The sequence below is a fragment of the Centruroides vittatus genome, unplaced genomic scaffold (genome assembly GCF_030686945.1).
Source record: "Centruroides vittatus isolate TY-2023 unplaced genomic scaffold, ASM3068694v2 contig_2986, whole genome shotgun sequence".
NCBI classification, from domain to species: domain Eukaryota; kingdom Metazoa; phylum Arthropoda; class Arachnida; order Scorpiones; family Buthidae; genus Centruroides; species Centruroides vittatus.
The window spans coordinates 16,793-32,421 of record NW_027121907.1 but is presented as its reverse complement, the minus strand read 5'-3'; the positions used below and the strand labels follow the sequence as shown (position 1 = coordinate 32,421).

At 30.4% G+C, this 15,629-nt stretch overlaps 1 protein-coding gene across 1 annotated transcript; it reads right to left on the bottom strand.

The window, feature by feature from the left end:
• Nucleotides 1-1,790: 1,790 nt before the first annotated feature.
• Nucleotides 1,791-5,789, bottom strand: LOC136972613 (uncharacterized). Its single transcript, XM_067267183.1, has 3 exons — nt 5,563-5,789; nt 4,696-4,788; nt 1,791-3,737 (listed from the first exon to the last, which is right to left on the bottom strand). The coding sequence occupies exon 3, from the start codon at nt 3,090-3,092 to the stop codon at nt 1,791-1,793; it is 1,302 nt and encodes a 433-aa protein (XP_067123284.1). The 5' UTR covers nt 3,093-3,737; nt 4,696-4,788; nt 5,563-5,789.
• Between the last annotated feature and the right edge of the window lie 9,840 nt (nt 5,790-15,629).

The window sequence follows — 15,629 nt, the reverse complement described above, 5'->3', positions numbered from 1 at the left end:
AAAGTACATAAAGAGCACTTCTAATACTGGCGCCCAAGTATAAACAACTTTAAAGTACATTTATGGAACTTTATTGTATTCAGATACTTATATACAGAGCCATTCTTAAGAAATTTGGGTTCTTACTGGGACCGTTAGAACAGACAATAGTTATCATAGGTAAACTGATAAAAAATTTATGCATATTATGCTGCTTAATTTGAATTTCTCACAAAATAAAACAACAGATTCTTATTTAAAATTAAACTTCACTCTTTCTGTGAGAGTTATGGTCCAAGCGGAGTCCAATATAGCCAAATCTTGCAGACAGCTCCTTTCTGTTCCATATTTTTTATTTATATGTACTGTGTTCTAAGCTACGTGACAGTCAGATGTAAGCAAAGACTTGGAATTGTTGTATTGCAAGCTGTTATTATGTTGGTTAAAGGTCTTTTTCTGTCAGTTTGGTTTCATCTAATCAGGTTACAACTAATTGTGTCTTGTTAATCTTTATATTTTTGTAAATTTAATAATTGTAGTCATCGTTACTTTGATGTCTGGGTCAGTTACCCGAAAACACAACATATTTAATTTTAGGTGTGAAGTAATGGAATAACATTTGGGCAATCTACTGAGAGTGAAGTGTCTTCCAGAAGACCTTACTACAGGAAAATGGACTCTATTGTAGGTGTTAGATGGACAAATAACACCAAGAAAACTCCGTGTGATTGGCACATTAGTCATGGGTTTGTGCCTGACCAATTACCAGTGTTCGGTGGGCCAAATTAAGTTTAGAGCAATAATTTTATTTAATTAAGTAGGTATTGAGTTACAGCATTTTTTAAAAGTAGTCTATTTAAGTAGTAGTTTTCAAACAACATGTGAAGGGGACCACCATAATTATCGGTGGCATATTTTTAAACTGGATGAAATAATTGATAGAAAACTTTCTGTTTAACTTTAGTATTTCATTGGATATATCAAATTTTCCTTTTAATGCTCAAATAAGTAGCCTATACTTAAAGTTCACAAAAATAGAAGAATCACTAAAAAATCTTTAAAAATGTCTCTGCAATTTTGTTTCTTTTTGACCCTTGGGAACATAGTCTTGATATTTATGTTCCCAAGATGACCCTTGTATGCGGAAGTAATACATCTTATTACTTTATTTATTTATGAGAAATGAACTATAAATTTTAGAAAAACTGGAACGTACCAGTGGCGTAGCGAACATAACTGCTGCCCGGAGCATGACACTTTATTGGCGCCCTCTCCCTTCTCCAGAAACACATATAGTTTGTTTTGGAGACCATTTGAGCACCCCTCTGCGAGTGGCACCCGGGGCATGATACACCCCCTTGCTACGCCACTGGAATGTACACTTTTACTCTCTTTCCATACTAAATCTTATGATATAATTGAGATGAGTTGATGACAATAATAATCGCAGTGCCAACAGATTAGGAGTCGAAATTTGGTGCACAGTTAGGGGTCGTCATGCAAATGCACACTAAGAATAGATTTTTTGAAATTCTCCCTGCGAGGGAGAGGGAAAGGGTTACATTTGGGTCACTAAAGGTCCGGGTGGTGGGAAGTTAGTGTGGTTGTGTCTCATGTAAATGGAAATCAGTCAGATTTAATTAAGATATAAAAGGCAAAAAATAAAACATATATCCTATATATAGAATAATTTAATAATTACAAATTTCACTTACCTCCGACTTTCAACTATAAATTCCTTCGGGTTATATTATATACTGTAAAATATTAAATATAAAAATATATCGTATTAGTAAACAACTAATAAGTTTTTAATATACAATTAAACTAAACCTGTCTGAATATAAATCGATTAGTTGGAATGGTTGCAAGCAATCCAATGGTTCTTCGGATGGATCGACAGAATCACTTTCCTTGTTTATAACTTCTCTTATGAATACCGAATTAAGTTCTTTTCTCATCTTTACTGTAGAATCTCGATCGACTTTACTAAAAGTCTCCACATTTTCCTCGCAGATAATAGAAAATTCCGAATTAAAACTGTGGACAATGCCATGAAAATAAAGTCTAAATTTTTCCCAATTGTCTCCCTTGAATAAATATCTTAAAAATTGAACAAATTTATGAAGATTTCTGTATCTATCGCCTAGGTCAGATGGAGGATTTTTACAAAATGTCTTTTGTATTATGACGTATACTTTAGGATGGTAACTACGGCACAGATTTTTATCCAATTTAATCAATTCTTTCTTTGTGTTTCTGTAGATTTTAATAGTATTATGAAAATCTTCGCATAAATCTATATAGGTGGTATATAACTCGTAAATGTCAAAAGGATCAGGTATGCAAATGTATATTGGATTGAGCGCAGAAGTAGTTGATAATTTCAATAATTCGTCGAAACAATCGTAATAAAAGACGATTCTCGTTTCTTCTCGAAATATTTCTCTATTGTTTTCGTTTCTGATCTCATTGTAAAAATTCCTCCATGTTATGGGATGAAAGAAGTTTCCTCTGAGAAAATTTAAGACATTACCTGTAAATGGATCATCTCTTAAAAAACCAAAAATGAATAACAAAATGCCACGTACGGATAAAATCGTAACTGTGTCCATGGAATGAAAAATGTAAAAAGCTACCACAAATTCCATAAATGATTTATGAATAAATTCAAAATATTGTTCACTGTTTCTTCCCAAACCTTCCTTAAATATATCCAGACCAATGATGAATTGGTATTCTTCGTCATCACTGAATGTTTTCCGGAAATCTTCTTCTGTTATTCGTTGTGTACCTGAAACTGCATCCTTATTGAGTTGCTGAAATTCCTTTATATAGCAGAAATTTCCCAATTTCATGATTAAATCTTCTCCATCAAAAAATGTTCCCTTCTTCAGTCTCTGACTCTGTCCTATCTCTCTTTTATATCTTTCTATAATAACACAAAAAATGAAAATGAACATATCAGTCTTTGTCTTTATGTCTCGGTAAACACTACTATCAGGAAGGCAGCAGAACATTTGCAACATGAGTAGGCATTTTGTTAAATCGAACGCATCGTTTTCTAGGAAATTCATGAGATAATCTTTTTTATCTTTGTCTTCTTTAATCATAAAGTCGATGTAATTTACCTTCTGTTCTAAAGAGAATCCTTCGATGGAATATTGGTCTTTGAAGTGTATACTAATTTGATCTATGATAGGTAGACGACTGGTAAGAACAATTGTCACTTTTGGAAAAATGTAGCACGAGTCGATTGATATAAAGTCTTTTAAAGATTCTTTATAGCATAGTTCCTCAAATCCGTCTAAAATGATCAGTAAGTTCCATGTAGGTTCTCTTAGTTGATTCCTGAAGTTGAAATTCTCATTAATATAATTAAGTAGAAATTTACACTTATTCCTCTCAACTAATTCACATGATTCAATTAACACTACAACATCGAATTGTCTTAAATAATCATCACTTCATTCTTTCCCCAATCATAAGCAATTTTTCTGCAAATGGAGGTTTTACCACATCCTGGATCTCCTGTGATCAAAACTGTTCGACGCCTGTTAGTTTCTCTAGGAAAAATGTCTTTAATTTGAATAGTTTCTCCAGTTTTGCGTCGTAAAATACCGGTTTTTTGAAGTTTACATCTATAAAACATTCTTCTATTGGAAAGTTGTTATTTTCACTACAAAGGAAACGTGTCATATATGCATAATTTGTCTTGTATCTATTCATTAGCTGTTCTCGGATGATCTTTAATTCCTCTGAAATGAGAGAAAGCTTAAATTAAAGAAAAAACTTTTTATGCAGGTATTCAAATTACAAATAGAAATTCTATATTCACAAGTTAAAGAATAGAAGCCGAATATCCTTAGTGTCAGATGTAAAGAACTTATTTTGTTCTAAAATGAACCTGCTCCAATAGACTGCCCACGTGACATTTTGTAGATTTTCTTTCTATGTGTCACACTTACATGGGAGCGGATTGAAGTAAACATTTCTCCCGTAAGGTGTCCTTCATTAATTAAGGTCGATCTGCCAGTTAAGATTAAATAGTATCTACTATCTAACGAACCTGTCTAAATGACCACACGAATGCCCACATGCCACGTTACCATAATCGAATAAAATGAAACCAATGACATAACTTGAATTCGTATCGTGCGGTTTATTTTTATACGGCAACGCGACACATGGGTGATCTGCCGAAGGGGGATGCCTTCCGGGAGGACTTTTTAAAAAAAAGCGACCCATATTTAAGTGTTACAAAGGTGAAGGAAACAGGGAAAACTCCACACGGATGGCTCGTTGGCTAGGCTGTAGCCTACAACCATCATTGGTCAGTGGTTTTATCCCCTCGTTCACCGATAGGCACCGAATTCGTATGGGATACGAGTATTTTCGTGGGGCGCAAACCACGAGTAATGTTAATGGCCAACAAGCTGTTACGTGCATGTTTACTGCATTGGAACCGGGTCTATTGGGATTCGGTTAGTTATTAATACTTTAGTTACGAATAATAATTTTCAAATACTTTATACAAAACTATGAACTATACTTGTAATATAGACAACAAATTTTGTGAGGCCAACGACACCATTGTTTCACCGTTAAATACATGGAATGTGAGGATATCAAATTCCACCTCACAACTACAATTTCAATCTTATTCAGTTCAAGTATGTTTTAAATAAAATATGTAATTAATATAAAGATAATTACCTTCGATGAAGGAATCGTCAGTCTTTCTTCGATACTTCTCTCCCATTTTTATGTCTGTGCAATCGCTCTTTGCACTATTAAACATGGATGAATCTGAAATATAAATAATGGATTAATGTAACCCTTGGTGCCAAGATGGCGGCTAGTCTCTGATTCCAGCAAGAAAACAGTGGGACGCACGTTCTAACCTAACCTAATTTAACCTATTCTAATAATTTGGTTGCTAATAATTATGGTAATTTATTAGAATAGGTTAGGTTAGGTTAGATTACAACGTGCGTCCCACTGATTCCTTGCTAAAATCAAAGACAAGCCGCCATCTTGGCACCAAGGGTTACATTAACCAAATAATGTATAAAATAATAAATTATTTCATATTTTATATTAAACACAATACAGAAATTGATTGTAAAAAAGGCACTTTATGGAGAAATTTCCACGGGAAATTGGCCCGTATTCAAGTGTTAAACAGGTTAAGAAAACCCAAAAACTCCACGTGGCTCAGCTTCTGTAACAGTTACACGTGAACTTACGTCACACTACTGTTTACTGGTTTCGTCCACTCTGATAACGTGGAATAATTTTTAAATGTTTTAAAATTATAATAATTACAAATATACTATTTAATGAATAATATATAACTACGTACAGTACAAATTAAATGTATAAGATTTTTGCCGTATCCGAATTCAAATTCATTACTCCAATGAAAACACCTGTTTCATTAAGTTGTGCAATGTTCTTTAAAAGTACGATGGCCGAATGAAATATAATTTCCTAAAATTTTACTATAACTATTTAACAAATAGCCTTAAACCTCTGATAATTATATGATAATTGCTAGAATTCGTTCATCCGTATACTCACCAGGACAATCTCCAGTCGATGAGACCTAACACAAACAGGTCACCGGATTACTTATCCAACTGTATTTAAAGCTGTAATACTTGGCAATGAGCCCATTGTCGTAACGTGTAGCAATAGTGTCGAGATAAGATAATCACGTCTGTAGACGAGTGCCTTCACCAAAGTATTTTCTTAATGTCATTCTAAACATCGTCGTACCGGGAAAAAATGTTGAGCAACGTGACGAAACGCCTCTCTATTCTTACATAAACGACAAATGATTTAAAACTGGAATGTGTACGTCACATCCGTTACGTTGTGCAACGTTCTTTACGTTACCGGTTGTAGCCGTAAAGAAAAACCGATACGATAAAGTTACGTTAATTACTGGATAATAATAAGATATATAGAATTTATGTTGCTTATTATAATATGAATATCTTGTATAAATAATTATAATTTGACTAGCAGAAGTGACGAAAGTTTTTTAATACAGAAAGTCCGCGGTTTACGACGGGGTTACGTCACTGGATGAAGCGTCGTAACTGAAATATAAATTATAGTGTATTTGTATCAGTTACCTTCTATCTTCCTAGTTTACATTTTCATTTTTTAGCAGTTTTCTTTTATGTAAATGAACATTTTAATTAAAAATAATTATGCATCGCACTTGTTTAAAAAGCAATAAAAATGAAAGACACACTAGTGGCCAAGTAAATAAAACAATTAAACACTAGGTCATTGTTTGGTTTTTTACCAATGGGCTGGCTACGTGAAATTTTCCAGCGTTATTGTCGTCTCTTACACATAAAGAGTGGCAACTTGCTATAGAAAGTCTTTCCCAATGGAAAAACCAATGGATTGCTTGGAACCATTCAGACTGATAGATTTATCTTCAGGCAGGGTTAGTTTAATTGTACATAAAAGCATATGAGTTGTTTACTACTCTCAATATATTTTTACATCACCTCATATTTTACAGAATTTAATATAACCCGAAAAAAATCCCGAAAAAAATGATAGTTGAAAATCGGAGGTAAGTGAAATTTGTAGTTATTAAATTATATATATAGGATACATAGTGTCGGCTGGAATCGCCCTTTTTTTGGACTGGTAACGATCACCGTTAGAAGAAGACGATTGAGGGAGAGACTGATGGAATGTGGACGGATAAACACCGGTTGGTCATTCGACCCGTCGCCGACAAGTGTAAAGGTCGAGGCGGGAAGAGGGGAGTTGACTCTCGGAATGTGAGAGAAAGGACAGATAGACTCGGGTTGTAAAGGAGTTCGCCCACGCCACGCTTACGGGACGTTACAATATCTTCCAAAAAATTCTGAGTCGATTACTTGGATTGGATCCTGGATGCTACCTAACGGAAGGCTAATGCCTCAGATGACTCTGTCACGTGACAGCATTATTCTGTATTATGAGAATCGCTAGGAATTAATGGAAAGAGAAAATGTTGATTCAGACTCGGTTCTTGTATCAGTTCAATTCATCATACGAATATATTTATATTTACGAATATAATATATTAAAAAAATAGAAATACAGTCGAGTCCGCGTAAGTCGACACCCGGATAACTCCATACCGTCGGTTAAGTAGTCAGTTTTCTGTGGTCCCGGCCGACTTACATAGGCATTAATGTTAAAAAAACTCCGGTTTACTCGACATCATTTAACTCGTCACACCTGATAAGTCGACATACTTTTGCTGTCCCACACTTTGATAAGTTGTCACTCCCTCCTGTAAAAATGAATTCACTTTCCGCACGTGTGGTACGAACTCATTTTTTTTTTTTTTCAGGAGGGGAAGTCGATTTATTTATTAATATATAATTAATATATTTAATAGTATAATAATATTATTAAGGAATTTTTTATTAATATGTATATATATTAACATTTTATGTATTTTTATGTATAAAATAATAACAGATAAACAAAAAGAAAATATACAATCTACATCAACGCCACACCGGAATCCAATTTCGCATTTTCTCACGCTACAGGCATTAAGAATCCTTAGACGTTACTTGCCAACAATTGACAATTGCGAAAATGATGTTTTAAAGGCGTTCGTGATCGTTGAAAAAGAAAGTCGAGACAGTGAACTGCTCAAAACAAACAACACTAAACGAATTTTTCAGTTTTTCATCTACAGAGTAATTGTAAATGGAGGACACAACGTATTGTAAGCCTATACTACTGTGTAACGCACTCTGTATTTTATTAATTGTAGTTTTGTGGTTTTTTTCCAACTTCGCTTTAGTCGTCACATCGGATAACTCGACACATTTCCACTTCTCTTGGGGTGTCGACATATGCGGACATATTCGAAACGCAATTTTATTTAGACCATGATAAATTCATTTGGCATTAGTCGGTGCTTTCTTGGCGGCAATGAAGAATTTAATGCCAAAAAGAAACTTGCATTTAGAATTGCTTCATTATACATGAATATGGACAGGATGATTTTCATAATATCTCTCTGACAGTATTTGATTAATAATATATAAGAATACTGAGCAGATAAAACAGATAATCAGACGTCAGAACCGAAAATAAGAAAGCCTTAATTAACTGAAGAGGGATCATATTGCATTAAAACTCAAATTACATTTTACTCAACTGTATGATCGTAGTCTTTGATAGTATATCGTCATTGTATACAATAGAGGAATAAATAACGATTAAAATGTGTTAGATTGGTCGCTTAGTGTGATAAACTTTGATGTAACGTAATCTTTGTAGTTATAAATCAAATACTATACAATATATAATAGAAAGATTATAAGTACGAAATAATTAAATATATTTTATTTGATTTGGTGTTAAAATTTATATTTTCTTTTACTAACGGCATCATGCCTTTCAAATATTTTTGAAGATATAAATGTAAATTTAACAAATTTCTTGAGTAATATTTCTTCATTTTAATTTTCTGTGTGTAATATATACTTGTACAGAAAATATTTGTCCCCAGCGTCAGGATCTCAACACTACCTGTGACTTTCGGCTGACAGGTAACATTTTTTTAATGTCTTTGGGGTAAGAGAACAGAAGGTGAGACGGCAACCCGGAAGTAATTTACTCTAATACTTAATTAACATTAAATCAACAATGGTTTATTTACACGTAAGACTATCGAAACGTGCTACGTTATACTGAGGAAGACTACATTCAACAATTAAACTATCGAATAATACAACAATATAAACCACTAGAGAACATTCAAGGGCACTAAAAGCTGGGAAAAGTTCCTGATTTACATATTCACAAATTGAATCTTAGCGAGAGAGTTTACAGTTGAATCGTGTCAGGATAATTACCTTTATTCCGTTTTCCTGCGGATGTTCGTACTAGAGTTTCTCCAACGGGATCCCGGCTGTTTTTTTAATCCGGGAAATTCTTTTCATCATGGTTTGTGCCTAATTAATGGGTTGGCCACAATGCAGTGTTCTGGGTTTTCTTCGTGTGTCAAACACCGAAACAAAATCCAGTTTCCACATGAGAAGTCCTGCGAGAAGTTATCCGATTGGCAGATCACCGATGTGTTCGGCTGTGTTATTGTATCATTCCACTGACACAAATCTTAATACTGACATTTTAATGTCTTGTGAATAAAGATACATTTCATTTTGTATGTATGTAAACTTTGAATGCTATGTGTGTATATATTGCAATACAGTAAATAAAAAAGTATTCTTTGAATGACATATACATTTATACTTTCTATGTTTAAATTATATTTTAGGATACTGTATAAATGCAATATAATTTATTATTTTTATAGTAATTTTTATTAACTATTTAAAACTATAACAGTCTTATAGAATGACTTAAAATAATTTTGTTGTACAAGCGTATTTAAGTTTTCAAACTTTTTTTTTAATTTCTACTATATACGCATTTTTCATTGTGTAAAATTACAACGTTAGACTTATCAATATTACAGTTATTCGATAAACAGTGATCGTGGAAAACGGAATTTAATCTGTTGTATTTTAAGTCAGCGATGTGTTCTTTTAATCTTATACTTAATTTTCGTTTCGTTTCACCTATATAAATATTAGTATTACTACGAGTGCATGGAATTTTATAAACTACATATTGTGTTTCTTCTTTTTCTTTTCTAGTTATTTTCGTTAATTGTTTCGCTTACAAACTAGATTGTAATTTTTCGTATTTTGGCGCTAGTTTTACATTAATTTTTCTCAGGTCTTTATCAATCTCTTCATATAACCCTCTGATATAGGGAAAACTAACATATTGTATGTGATGGTCCTTTTTTAATCTTTCGTATTTTTTATCATTTAACCTCTTTTCCCAAGTACTAATTATTCTATTCGAATATCCATTTAGCGTAAATTTCATTTTAAATTCCTTTATATATTTGTTTGTATTAGTAGTTTTACTGGTTCTTGTCATTATCTTTATGTATTCCATGTTCAAAATGTTCTGTTTAATGAACATAGGTATATCAGACTCATAATTAATTGCTTTGTTTATCGGTCATTGTTTTTTAAAGTGTTCAAAATCTATACTGTTTTTATTCCTTGTTATTGCAATGTCTAGGTAATCTATGCTATTATTAATACTATGTTCTTCCTCTATTTTAAACTGAAATTTACTATGTATATTATTTATTATATCTTTAATGTGTTTAATTGTGATCTATATACGATTTGGATGTCGTCAACATATCTTCTCTAAAATTTTATGCCTTCTATTTTGTTAATTATTTCATCAATGTCGATCATTACTATTTCAGCTAACTTTGGTCCCATGACGGATCCCATGATAATGCCTTTCTTTTGTGTGTAATATTTGTTATTTTTTTATTATTTCATTATACAGCTTTTATTATTTCGGAATTATTATCAATTAAGAATCTATGTAATTCACTGATCTGGTTTTCATATTTATAATAGTTCTTCTCTTTTATAACAGTTTTTTATTTTTTTTTTTATGTATTTCTTTCTCTTATTACTTAAATTTGTTTTTACAAATTTTGATTAAATTTCTGATAAATTATTACAAATATAGTCTAAATTTGGTATTATGTTAAGGACTTCCCATTTATTCAGGCCGTTAAAATTTACACATTTTTGTATAGATTTTAAAATATTATCAGGAATTTTCACTTTTGTTTTATTTTTAAATAGAGAGTTTTTCCATTCAGTTATTTCATCTATAGTTGGATATTGGAAGTTTTTAACAAGTTTGTTTTGCTTATTAACTTCATATCGACTTAAGTTTTTAATATTTGAAGTACTATAATTTAAATTATCACTTTTTTCTGTTCTTTGTATTTTTTTAAATTACGTTTTAATCCTTTAAGTTTAATATATTTATATTTAATTGCCTTCTTTATATTTATAAATACAAAAAATATGGTATTGTATTACAAATTCATGTAAAATTTATTTAGACAGATGTAAAAAACCGTATTATTCTTATACATGTGTATACCTTTTAAGTTCATAAAAAATTTAATGGTACGTCTCGCGAAAGAATTTATACATTTAAGAATATATTTGTAAAATAACTTTTCTGTGTAATGTGGTCTTGTAAAAAAAAATTTATGTATGACCTTTCTTTATATTTAGTTAACTGAGGACAGGCATTGCATGAAACAAGTATTAATTAATACTCGTATCAACTAAAGAAAGATGGAAAAACGCCGAGTGTTTAATTAGTAGCACGACTCGTGTTTGAGAATCATTACATATTTATTATATAATTTAAAATTTAAAAGCGAATATACAAAATAAATCATATAAATGTTGATAAAATTAACGAATTTCCAGAAGACACATAAGTAAACATTTTTTTAAATATAGATGAATAATGGATAAATCACAAATAAACATTTTTTAATACATTTTTTAAAATAAATGAATAATACAAAAATTACAAATGACATCAATGAATTATAGATGAATTACAAATGAACGTTTTTTAACATGAATAAAAAATAAATATTTTAAATATAAACATGTTTTAACATAAATAAATAAACGACAAAAATTTTTTAAACAAGAATAAACAATAGGTAAGGGGAATAAACAATAGGGGTTTTTTTACATAAATAAAATACGAATAAACATTTTTTAAAACATGAATGAATAATAAATAAATAACAAATAAACTTTTTTAAATATAAATTAATAACGCATAAACAAATAATAAACTTTTTTTAAAATATAAATTGAGAATAAATAAACGAATGAACATTTTTTTCGAATATAATAAAAGAAATAAGAAATGAAGAAAAAACAAACTTTTTTCGAATAAGAATGAAAAATAAATACGAAATAATTTTTTTTCTTAAAATGTACATTTATAACTTATTTTTTAAATGTTTTATTTAAAATTTTTTTTTGTTATTTTTGAATTAAAATGGTTTATTCATTTTTTGAATATATTATAATAAAAATAATAATAAATACGAACAAATCAAAGTAATCATGGAAAAAATAAACATCTATGGCATAATAAACAAACAAAATTTTTCAATTCTTTTTGGGTATCAGAATTACTTTTTAAAAATAAAATTCATGTTTGGAAAACTTGTTACTCACTTCTTTTGAACTCTGCAGTATCATAATCAATAAATAAAGATCAACTCTTCGTTTATAACAGTAAATATCACTCCTGAGCTATTTAAAATACCATCTGTACAACTATATATGTTGCAACCTGTTAATATGAACGTAAAACTGCTCATAGTCCAACTCCGCTTGAATAAACTCTTTGTAAACAATATTTATATAAACTTTTCAAATAATAAATGTTTTTTATGTAACTCTGGTGATTTCTCACTTTACCATTTACTATTAAATTGTAAAAAATTAAATAATATACGTGAACAATATGAAATAGTTTGAATTTGTAACTGCAACTCGCGAATAGTCCTTTTGAAAAACTTACATTAGTAAAAAGGACCTATATAAAATCTATAACTACTTCGTCAAAATAATGGAAAAATATGAGTGTGAAGGTTAATACTACCTAACATGTTAAAAATATAATTTCAAAATTGTAACGGTACAAAAACTGTAATTATTAAGTAAAATGTACAAGATTAATAAGTCAAATAATAAGAAACTTCGTGAAATAATGTACGAATGTAAAAGTATTAAAAGAATTGTAATGGATATAAAATAATGTAAATAAATTTAAAACATTTGTAACCCCCTGTAACAGGGAAATAATTCCCAATTGAGAATAGATTATAATGATGAAAATAAATACGAACAGAGTGAAGAATAATAAATACTAATAAAGTATAAATAAACGGGAAATAAATGATGATAAAAGTAACTATGTACAAATAGATTTATGTTTTAAAATTCTTCTGTATTCTGTAAAAATAAAATAAAATTAATTCAGATTTTCATCTAAAATATTCAATCATTTAAATAATTTTCAAATCAATAACTTTATTTTCTTCTAAGTTAAAAGTTTGTGCGATTGAATTATATTATGATACAGACCTGGTGTATCTACTGTAAAACTAACGAAACTTAGCATTCAGGGTTTCTGATGTCAGATGGCCGCGAAGCAACTACATTTTCGGTATTCTGCTGCTTGAAGTGATATGGGGACCTCTTCGTTGCTGGTTTCGGAGAGGCTCCATAACGCTTCAAGCTGCAGGATATCGAAAATGTTGGGAGGAATTGACTCTGAGAACTAAGCGATACTGTGACATGTGATTTATAATGGATCGAATCTATATTACTGTCAATTCATATTTTTATCATATAAAGTTATTAAATAATCTTTTTGTACATCTATTTATGCTCTTGCTTTCACAGTGTCACGAGACTATTACCCTGCAGGATATTCATTATAGAGGAACACCAAAACACATACATAATTTAGATTTGTTAACCGACTAATTCACTAAAATTGTGTTCCTTAAACACTAGTTTAGACTTCTACTATCTACACCTGGATAAAACCAACGAACACTAGTAGTTGGTCGTGGATTCGGATCGAATCTATACACAAATTAATTGATATATAGAAATTCAATCAATATTTTGGGGTGGTATGTACGACATTATCCAAGTTTGAAGTGTCTTAACATAACTGCCGAGTTTCATAGCAATTTGTCGAACGGCCTATGTGTGCCTAGCGAATAAACATATTCATTTATATATACATATACATTAAAAATACATACCAAAAGAAGAATTTAAAAAATTTCCTTAATTTAGCGAATCGTTTTTTCTTTGGTGCATGGTCTATTGATTGATTACCATGCACGTTGAATGTCATATCCTCTGTAATGCTATTGTATCAAAATGAAAAATGTAAATGAATTGAAAACTACTGATAACATATATTTATCATTAATAATTAAGGATTAGAACAGTAAAATAGAATTAAACGTTTGAATGGAGGAAGGTATCGATTTTTCTGCATGAGTGAAATTGTTATGTATCATACAGTATTACAGAATGGATGTTATTGATAAATACATAACTTTTTATAGAGATATTCGGTAGATGAAGTTATGTTACATTGACTTTATGTTTTCCAACGGAAGAACGTGACGTGGGCTGATACTGTCTTTTTTTGTCAAAGGCTATGTTGATTTAGAAACGTAACACCATTTATGGTGACTATTAGTACTATTGTAAAACCCTACTATCATATAATTAAGTTTAAGGCATTATAAAAGCTGGATATTAATCATTAACATAATATGCTGTCTACAACTAAAAAGCTTGTACCGTTTGCCCTAGATTTTACAGAACACAGCAGAAGTAATACAAGTACAGTACATATTAATCCACGTGCAAGAACCAAATGGAAATGCCTCTCCTACAACTTAGCAGATCTAAAGGATTCTATTTCAGACAAAACTAGTTTTACTGTTTGCGAATTCATGTAATTGCCTGTGATAAGGACAATGCCATATTCCTCACGTAAAGCAGAAAATAGTAAAGGTACAGATAATGAAAATTCTATACTAACTACACCTGGATAAAATCAACGAACACTAGTAGTTGGTCGTGGATTCGTTTGTAGGATAGTTTGTAAATTCCATACTTAGCAGAAATATCCTACAAACAATATAAACATCATTTAATAATAGAGATTCATGCGACTGACAAAACAACAATTTTTAGATTTTTTTGTCTCTTTCACTATATCTCTTAGTAAAAGATTACTTCAAAACAGATTACATATTTACTGAAAGTAGGTCACAGCTATCTACATTCAGACAAACTTCCGATAAACAGAAAAAGTTTTATGAAATCATGAAATCCGTCAACTTTAATGAATATTAAATACTTAATCAAAAGTAATATTGTATTAATTAAATCTGTAGACTTTCCTCTTCAATTTTTACAGAAACAATTTCTAAATTCAAAAAAATTAATGATCATTGTCGAAATAGAATTTATCATCAATGAAAAACAAATAAATAAATTGTTTATTTAATGTTACTGAATATATGAATATAAATTTTAATAATAAATAATATCTTTTTATTTTTCATAATATATTAAAATCATTTCACATCTATAATATAAATATAACATGATATAAAAGTGAGGTAAAAATACGTATTAAATATATATAAAATTCTCACCTATTGGATTCATCTTTAATATCTTCAAGCTCATCTATCTCATCACAAGATGCAAGATTATTCTTCAATTTATCGCAACAAAACTGAACATCGTTTTTATTAACCTGCTGCGAATTAGAATCGATGTCGTTGAAACAATTTTCAGTAAGATCACGAACTATTTCAAAATAACCCGTTTCTTGGTAACTTTGCAATTCCCAACTGAAGAAACAATCCCAATCGTCATAGCTTTGTAATTTCGTACTAGCAGCAGGAGGATCCAATTGCTCCTCACATAATAACTCTGAATTTCTAGAAACAATAACAGAAAATGAGATCGAATGCGTATTAATTACGTATATACGTAAGATTTTTATATTTGATCTTACCTGTTCAGAGAATTGTCGACAGCTTGCAGCTCAACTTTCTGAGCACGCGATATTCTATGATCTTCGCACTCGTCGCAACGAAAATAAACATTCTTCTCATCATC

Excerpts from the sequence above, each read along its gene's own strand:
- LOC136972613 (XM_067267183.1), bottom strand. The coding sequence starts at position 3,092 with ATGATTAAAGAAGACAAAGATAAAAAAGATTATCTCATGAATTTCCTA.